We start from the raw sequence: 9,718 nt of genomic DNA, 5'->3' as shown, positions 1-9,718 counted from the left end.
TTTCACAAGAATTCAAAAAACAAGAATTTTTATATAGAATCAGTTTTTGCAAAATCAATTACATTTCTTATTGTAATTAAAAAATTAATAACTGTAGAAACTTGAAAACTTTACTAAATATTAATGAAATTATTTAATAAACATTATAATTTATAACATTTTCAAAATATTTTGTTAATTTTTGTTCTATTTAAAGATTATAATTAAATTTTTTATTTTTATTTTATTCAGATATAACAGTTTGTCAGTAAAAATACTTGAAAGTTTAATACAAGATTCATCATAAGGTATTCTTAAAGTTATTAAAAAATATCAAAAAACTAATTTCCAATTTTTTTAAAAGCCTTTTATGTTCAAATCCATATGAAATTTCTAATTTTTACACCTAATGTTTGAAAATACAATAAAAAATTGTTTTTTTTTACTAAAACTTAAAATAAGAGTTTAGCAAAACCCACATAAATCAGAAAGATCAAGTTGTGAAATATTGTAATACATTTTTAAGTCTTAATTATAAAAATTGACATTGAAAACTGATTAAATCATAATATATCTACTTCAGAGTTCAGATTATAGTATAAATAACTTTTCCATTAATTTACCAAAACAAATGTAATTAGTTATTAAGGTTATTGAATATAAAAAAAAATGTATACATTTTAGAAGACAAATTTAATAAGTAAATGTATATGATGTAATAAAAGATCGACCAGTATTTAATATGTTGGAACGAAAGTAGGTCTTTTTAACAAAAATCTATGTTTCAAATCCTCTATAGTCATTTAACATTTCCTACAAAGTACTAACTAGATTTAATTTTATATTAAAAACTATCTCCTCAATATTGAAAATATGTTGAATAAATTATTAATTCTATAGTTTAGAGCATAATGAAAGTTTTGTTTATTAAGTTATATATTATGTTAGATTATTTTGAATACCAAATTTTTCATGGCAATATAAACATCTTAATTAATTCTGCAATTGAAATATTTATTTTAAATTAATATATTAATATCATACAAAATATTCAGTCTTATCATAAAAATAGTCATATTTTATACATTACACAAATAATTTTTAAATATATTAGAATATACATCATAAATTGAAAAAAATTATTGAACTCTCTTATTAACATATTTTAATGATTTATTTAGTATTAAAAATAGTTTTTACTAAGTATGATATTTAATTTAGTCTTCTCTCAACACTAACAACTCTTCGTGGGTAATGTGTATTCGTAACTCTTTTTCGACTAATATGTCACAGATGTTTGGCAGCTCTTCTAGTAGGTAAAATGCAGCTTCCATGTATAAAAACTGTAAACACACATTTTTTAATTAACAATAAATACTTTTAAAATTTAATATACCTTATGCCATGGACAGTTTTCAACAGCTTCGTAGAAACATTTTTTATAATCCGATGGTGAGGTTTCAGAAATATAGTGTAAATAAAGTCGCCAAAACATTGGACACTTTTTCATTCCTGTAATATTGCTAAGATTTCTTATAAAATAGTCAAACAAATTGCGCATGTTTTTGCACACATCTAAAATATTTCCACCTCCTATAAAAAAAAGTTAAACAGCAATTAAAATACAAATATGAGTATAATAATATTTCAGCTGATTTATAAAATATAAATAGTAAAAGATTGTAATTTAAAACATTTTTCAATTGAAAATATACAAAAACATTTAGAAATTATGAACATATTTATAATAGTAGATATTATAAATATGTTCATAATTATTTTCTAAAAAAATATTGTGAGCTCTTATTACTTTGTTAAAACAAAAATAAACTTAGTTATAAGTATCATGAATTAAAGATCATTTAATTTCAGTTTATAGGATATTAAATAACACCACAAAACTCTCACATTACAGATACAATTAATAACTATATAACATTGAATTAAAAATCAATTCAATTCAATGTACTTCAAGTATATAATGGTACCTTATTTAAAAACATATGTTAGTCATAAAATAAATTAAAACATTTTACCGTATATACTCATGGAACTTTTATTATCATTCAAATGTTTTCTTGCTACATCACTTGCTATTCTCAATCGTTCTCTACCCACTAGAATCAACATTAATCTAACAGTTTCCATATTTTCAGCAACAATATTATCAACATAAACATTTTCAATTTGCCATAGTGGTGTTCCAAAACCTCCATACTTAGTCTGTAAAATATAAATAAACAACTTTATTGTCAACGAAGAACAAATAAATATATATATATATATATATTAAAATTTAAAAACTTAAAGGTGTTTTACAAATTGAAATGAAAACAAATTTTTAATAATAATATAATAAATATTTTTGTATTAATCTTTTCAAAATTTCCATATTGATATTAATACTAGGTATAGGATTTTAGTGGTATAACTAAAAATCGACATATTCAATTAAAATATTATATACATTTTAAAGATTTATAAAATATATTTAAAAGTATGGTTTGTTATCAAGTATATTGTTATAATTATGTTATTGGCGTAAATAGATAACTAAGTAGGAAATTGCTGTTTAATACATCAATAATAAAATTAATAATAAACTTAGTTATTTGTTAATTATTATATATTATGTATTATCATTAACCACCAATCTTGGGAATATAATGTCATTGATATGTCAAGAATAAAACTATTATTAAAAATAATTTTTCATATAATTTGATCATTTTATCCAGCCGTTGATATCTTTTAACAACAAATAACTTTGATAATATTGAGCACCACAAAGAAAATCATTATCATCTATCACACATATTATTATAACTATTTTAAATCCACAAAAGCATTTAATTAACAATGCACATAGAATATATTCCTTTATAATATATATACTTTTATTTTACCTCATTCCAGACCATCGAAAATAAAAATTGCATATTGTGAGAATACTTTGATATAGCACTTCTTAAACATATTTTTAATTCTTTATGATATGTTTTTGATTTGTTACAATGATAATTTAAAATAACAATCATAGTTTCAGTTAAGATTTCTTCAGCAGCACTATAACAATTTCAAATTTATTACTAAATATTTAAACTTAAGTATAATATATTAAAATTGTCTTACTGGTTTTTTTGATAGTTTTCTGTTGTAATAATATTTTTAATTTTTATAATTACATCTTTAAGCATAGATACAGAAGTTTGTACACTCTCAGTCAAATACAAAAACCAAGCACGACAAATAACCCATTCAATGAGAAATTGTGGCAAGTAATTATATTTTAGATCACAGTATGCAAATTGTTCTTTATCTTTTAAAATGCTTTCTGTGACATTATCAAATACAAGCATTGCTTCTTCTGTTAAATTTAAATTTGCATTTTTTGGCAATACTCCAGTTGCAAGAGCTATAAGTGTTTGTAAAGCTTTTTCTCTAAATCCAAAACAATTATTGTTAGTAACGACATACAATTAATCAATTAATATGAATTTATATACATATAGAAAATATAAATAAATATTACTTACTTGCATTCAGATTGAATTAATATTTCAACAATATTCTTATAAATAGCTGTGTATGGTGCTCGATAAGTATTATTTAAATAAACTGGTTTATTATCCAACAAAACAGACTGACCATCAATTAGTTTTTGTAAAATTTTCAAAGAATCATCTTTTTTGCCTACTTGATTTTTGAGTAATGCAAATTCAATGAACAAAGGAATATTATTTCTGTAACATAAAAATGCCTTTTAACTGGGTAAAGTTACTTTATTTGAATGATATATTACCTGTAATGAGGTTTTCCAAGTAATAACTTAACTTCAGACACCAAACGACTGTTATCAGAGCTAAAATTTACAATCATACAATATCTTTCAAATCTTAACCACCATACTAAAAACATATTAGCCTCATCAATATAATCCATAGCATACAAGCAATCAGTTATATGTCTTAAAATACTAGTTAAAAAACGAGAATATGTTTGGCTGGAAATAGATTCTTCATAATAGTTAGGTGGCATTGCAGTATTGAGCATTACCAACAATGCATTACTTGCTTTCTTTTCACCAAAGTTTGCTAGAAAAAAATATGATTATTAATACATTATGATTATAGCAAGGATAATAGAAATTAAACACATATAATGTAAACATTAACTTACAATCTTCAAAATGATGAGCCATAAAGAGACTACTGAGAACAATTTCAAGACTATCTAAGTAATAATGGCATTTATGAATGCCTAATTGGTATGCAACAAAATGGCGAAATGGTAAAATTGGCATTTTTAGTAAAATAAAGCAGGCAGTAACTAGATTTGCAATGACAGACTTATGAATGGCTAAAGGTTGAACTAATTCTGCCATTTCTTCAGGTAAAACAACTCTTTGAGGATCTTCCGCATCATCTGCCATATGCTTAGGAAGAGGTAACCAACGATCACGTGATCGCAATGATTCTACTTGATACCATGCTTTATTCAGAGGCATAGTTTTCAATTCATTATCAAAAACTGTAATATATTAAAAGATCATTATATTTATACCATAAAAAATATATTATATAGATTAATATGTTTTGTTTTTTTACTTATGTCATCAGATGATTCAATATAAAACTTTTCAATAAGATCATTATCAAAGTGGTTAATGCTGATTGAAAAATACATGTTTATTAATGTTAACAACTGTTCATAATGTCCAGCCTGTCTCAGAAATAAACCACACTTCACAAACAGTTCTATAACATGTATATATACATTAAAAACATTAAAATCATTTAATTAATATAATATATAATAAGAAGTGGAAGTATAACAAAATATTTTGTTATTAAGGAGATTGAATTAGAATTAATACAATATATTACTAACCAATAATATTTTGTTGTATATCAAATTGTTCATCCAATGGTAAACCTCGTTTAATTTTACTTAAAGCAAACATAGCATCTGAATACCTTTTAAGAACACTGGAGGTTGTACAATCTGATAAAGAGTTTTGATTTACATTTATATAGTGACACCATAATAAAGCTTGAGAAGATTTGGTTGAACTATATTTTTCTAATTCTTTCAATAATTCTTTATTAAGCTGATATATAAAAATACAATTGTTAAAAAATATTTTTAAATAACTTGTGAGACATTACTTCTTCTGGTGTAAAATAATCTTCAGCAAGTGTCCATTTCATATCAAGAAGCTGATCATTTTCAAAATTGAATGAAAGTGCTTTGTCTAATATAGCAATTTGCTTCTCTAAGATAACTTTTTTATTCAATTTACATTTATAACCATACCCGCGGTTTAAAGAATATAACGCTTCCTGTTTAACAATTTGTATCAAAGTTAATTTAAAATAATTTTCACAGAGTAGTATGAGACCAGCCATGTAATATGGATTAGAATATTGTGGATATATTGATATTAAAAACAGAGGTTGAATGTAGTGAAGATGATAATCCTAAGATGAATGTGTGGTTAATATAATAGAGTAAGAAATTAATATATTAAAGGTAGTGTAGAAGTGGCACCAATTGTTGATAAAATAAGAGAGAATAGGTTGAGATTATTTATTCATGTTATGAGAAGAAGCTTGACTATGAGTCAAGCATAACTGTGAAATGAATAAAGAGAGAGAGATATAGAGAGAGAGGAAAACAGAAAAAGAGACGGATGAACAAAATAAAAAATGACATGAAAAAAGCCTTGGGTAAGTAAATAAAAGGTAGCGGACAGAGCCCTAAAGAAGTGTAGAGAAAATACGACTGACCTCAAATAGTTGAGGCTGAAGAAAAATAAAAAGAAGAATTTAAGATAACTTTAAAAAATATAATACATTTAAAATAAAATCTTACCTGATGATTTACAAATTTAATCCATGAATCGATATCATTTGGCTGTTCTGCTAAATGTTTATTAAATCCAGCAGTCAATTCAGTTAAATAATTTTCACATTTTATTGAATTCAACTCAACTTTTTCAATATCATTATCTTCATTTTGAATTTTTTTAGGAATATTTATTAACATTTTATTTTGAGTTAAACAATCTTCTTCTATATTTATATCAATACTTCTATCGCCATAATCTTTTTCTTTTAAAGTGTAATATCGTTTAATTTGTTTTTGCTTAAAAGAATTATAAGCCCATCCTTGATTATCTAGAACACGATATTTATTACTGACACGAAACCTTAAGACAAAATAGAACAAAAAAAATTAATATTTTAATATCTCAATTAAATATACTTCAATATACAGATAGAAGTATCCTTATTATGTTAATAATTAACTTACATAGGAGCAGCAGGTCTATACAGTTTTTCAACTTTTAAATTTCCCAATTCTCTTTTACAATCAATTGAAACAAAATCACAGTCCTTTAAAATTTGGTCAACAAATAATCTGAAAAAAGTTAAGTTAACCATAAATAACTAAGGAATTTAATAAAAATGATTTGAAACAAAAATACCTAAGTACTTGAATTATGACTTACTTTGGTCGATTAATTTTTTTAACATGTTTTTTATCCTTTTTTTTCTTCTTTTTCCCGTGTAATTTTTTGTACTGTTTAAAAGAAATTCGAACATTTGTCTCATGTTCTTGTTTTTTATCTTCTTTAATTAAATTGTCAATAAGTTTTGAAGCTTCAGGCTCAAAACTAGAATTTTTAAGCCATTCTGATTGTACTACCTTTTGTTCTTCATTTGCTTATAAAAATAAGTTATAAAATTGATTATAATAAATTGATAAATTAAATTATTAAAATATTCAACATTAACTAAAAATTCAATTAAATAAATTCAAAACTAAACTAAAGTTGACATACAAATCAATTTATATTTTTTTATTGAATTAAAATTTGGTAACTATATTATAATTTTTTTAGAAATTAATAAAAATAATACATTTTTACAGCATTTTAGTTTTGACATAATATAATTGTCTTACTGGCTTATTTAATTATTTGTAATTATATATTGTATAATTTGTATTAAGTAATTTAAAAAATATTAAAAATGTTATAACATTTTTAAATTATATACAGTAAATTCCCATTACAACAAAAAATCATAGAAGTCCCCTGCTGAAAAAGAGCTTATTCAAATTTTCGTTACAACAAAATTTCCATTATAATGAAAAAAAAATTCAGTCCCCTAGAGTTTGTTGTAACGGGATTTCACTGTATATTATATATTATAGTTTAAACATTAAATTGACTATTAAAAATAAATTTATTAATTGTTAATAAACTTGAATAATCCTAAAGAAATTAGTATAATTAATAATGATTTAAATAATAGGATAGAACAAAACATCCTACAGCAAAAATTTTGTGGACCAAACATCCTACATTTAAAAATAATTACCAAATGTCCTTTCTTAATATTTATCAGTCATGAGAAATTCAATTTTTTGACACGGTCAAAAAGTCTATAATCTACGTTAGACACCTACCTATTGATTTAAAAATAAATGGGTACATTCATTTATAAATCAGTAAAATAAACTATCTTACCTTCCACATCTGCAGTTGAACTAGATTTTGTTGTGCTATCTAGATACGCTGGAAATAATGACATGACGTTAAATGATTAAACTAAGCAATAATGTAGATGTAAAAACTAAAAATATAATAACATGTCTACAAACAAGTATATTACGAATTTCAAATTTAAAAAAAAAATATATTTTCTTATCAGGTATTGCCTTATCGGTATTAACGTTATCATCAAAATGGATTAATATCAATTCCAAATCCAATACATTAATAATAATGGTGAATGGTCACATAGATCCCTCGACAGCTAGATCCCTGTGACTAACTGACGCAAGAGGATCCAATTGACGCGAGATTAAAATGACGCACGAGGATCTAATTTACGGGGGATTAAAATAATCATAAGGATTTTACAAATTAATTAATTTTGTAATTAGTATTGTTAACTTTTAATTATCAATGTATTTAAATGCTTTTACGTTATTATATCGTAGTAACACTAGTATAACAGTTGTTATTTAGCATAATCCATATAATTTTTGTTTAATTGACAATCACAAAATATTCTCTATTATAACTTTTATAACCTAATGTTTTAATAATACACGCATAAATTATTTCATAAATAAAGCTTTCATAATGTTAGTTTTTGTTTATACATCTAATAGAAAATTAAAATGTAGTAACTGAAGTTACTGAACATTTCACATCTCAGTTAAAATAGCCATAACTCATGTCTGGTAATCTTAATATGTTTTTTTATGTTAATCAGAATAGTACCTATAATCTATATAACTTATTACAACTGTATAACTATAGCTACTATTATATTATTATTATTGCTTATAAGTTTTAACTTAATTCATATTCTCACTCCCAGTCTCAGAGGTTAGTTTTAAGTCCAGTGGCGCCAATATATATTTCATGTTATGGGAAAAAAATGCTGGTGTTAGACCCACCTGCTAAAAAAATGTTTAGTTAGTTACGTTCGAATGGTACTATATTTATTTCTAACTATATACATACAAGATACTGCATAACAAACTATTTTTGATTATCACTCACCCACCCATAAATATTTCTGGGGAATTTTCCACAGTTCATACTCGTGTTCGGCGCTACTGTTAGTACATTATACCAAATTTGAATATTGACAAAACTGTATATTTTAATGAAAAATAACGATTATTTAGGTATAATTATCTATTATGTTTTAAGTTCTTACAAAAATATTATTTAAAGATACCAATTCGTGTATTATTATTTAACACTAACAGAGAAGTATTCAAAATATTATGTAGATTAGTTTTAAGCTGTTTATGCCATAAATTTATTAACACCTACAGTGGCGGCTCGTCAGGGGTCTTTGAGATGGCGGACTCACCATAAAAAAAGGTAGTAAAGCAATAAAAAAGTTTGAAGAAAATTGTAGTACCTATAATTTAATATTTTTGTCTATTTGGAAAATAATTATGATGGTTTTCGATATTAACATTGATTATTGATAATATTATAATATTTTTACATTAATAATGAGAAGACGGGTGTCATTCATTAATAATACGGGCGAAAAATATCGATAACAACAACTAATTACTAATTTATGCGATGCCAATGGCAGAAACTTTGAATGAGTCTAGTCTCAATGTCCTGAACAACATCTATACAATCTACCCCGCCGTGCATATAAAATTTGTATAAGTACACAATTGAGTTTCTCGAACGGCAGACTCCCGAATAAATTTAAATGTCTGGCTAATAATAATATTACAACATAATAATACAGTATATAATCTATGGATATGGATCTATCATATTAATCTATCATCTATGGTAATCATCAATCTTCGCTATTCGTCGGAGACGATTGACGGTTGTAATAATTTTAACGGAGAAAAAAATAGACGTACAAATCGTTAAACCGTACTTTAATGTATATAATATTTTACACGCATATGTCGTTCTGTTCAGCTTATTTTTATGAAATATCTCAATATCTTCAATTCGAAACGTGGTAAAGACGGACTAGGAAAGGTGTTCCTGGGTCGGCGATGTGACACAACTAAGTTTCACAAAAAAAAATCGATGCTTACGTGAGTTTGATTTTCTATACTTTTGGAGCTTTAATTTACTTTTTTAGACATAAAATAAATATATACTTATTGCACCGGACAATCTGCTACCCGCCGGGTGGACGTATACGTATGCATATTTTATTCC

General features: G+C 24.5%; 1 protein-coding gene across 2 annotated transcripts; it reads right to left on the bottom strand.

The window, feature by feature from the left end:
* Positions 1–972: 972 nt before the first annotated feature.
* On the bottom strand, positions 973–7,696 carry LOC132917561 (nuclear exosome regulator NRDE2). 2 transcript variants are annotated; one of them, XM_060978347.1, is made up of 15 exons: positions 7,517–7,696; positions 6,494–6,707; positions 6,295–6,402; positions 5,854–6,190; positions 5,148–5,321; positions 4,870–5,089; positions 4,587–4,736; positions 4,159–4,509; positions 3,782–4,073; positions 3,516–3,722; positions 3,112–3,420; positions 2,886–3,045; positions 2,016–2,202; positions 1,376–1,572; positions 973–1,322 (listed from the first exon to the last, which is right to left on the bottom strand). In XM_060978347.1, exons 1-15 carry the CDS (start codon positions 7,578–7,580, stop codon positions 1,197–1,199), a joined length of 3,096 nt encoding a protein of 1,031 aa, XP_060834330.1. In that variant the 5' UTR covers positions 7,581–7,696; the 3' UTR covers positions 973–1,196. The 2 variants fall into 2 exon arrangements, with proteins under 2 accessions (XP_060834330.1, XP_060834331.1); XM_060978348.1 differs by lacking the exon at positions 7,517–7,696 and having other exon boundaries at positions 5,854–6,158; positions 6,494–6,511.
* Positions 7,697–9,718: the final 2,022 nt, after the last annotated feature.

The sequence above is a fragment of the Rhopalosiphum padi genome, chromosome 1, assembly GCF_020882245.1.
Source record: "Rhopalosiphum padi isolate XX-2018 chromosome 1, ASM2088224v1, whole genome shotgun sequence".
Taxonomy (NCBI): domain Eukaryota; kingdom Metazoa; phylum Arthropoda; class Insecta; order Hemiptera; family Aphididae; genus Rhopalosiphum; species Rhopalosiphum padi.
The sequence above is the reverse complement of the archived record's forward strand: the minus strand, read 5'-3'. Positions and strand labels throughout refer to the sequence as shown.

Excerpts from the sequence above, each read along its gene's own strand:
- LOC132917561 (XM_060978347.1), bottom strand. The coding sequence starts at position 7,580 with ATGTCATTATTTCCAGCGTATCTAGATAGCACAACAAAATCTAGTTCA. Across the intron at positions 6,191-6,294 it reads TATAGACCTGCTGCTCCTAT|GTTTCGTGTCAGTAATAAAT; the intron begins GTAAGTTAATTA and ends TTTTGTCTTAAG. Across the intron at positions 4,074-4,158 it reads GGCTCATCATTTTGAAGATT|CAAACTTTGGTGAAAAGAAA; the intron begins GTAAGTTAATGT and ends ATTTTTTTCTAG.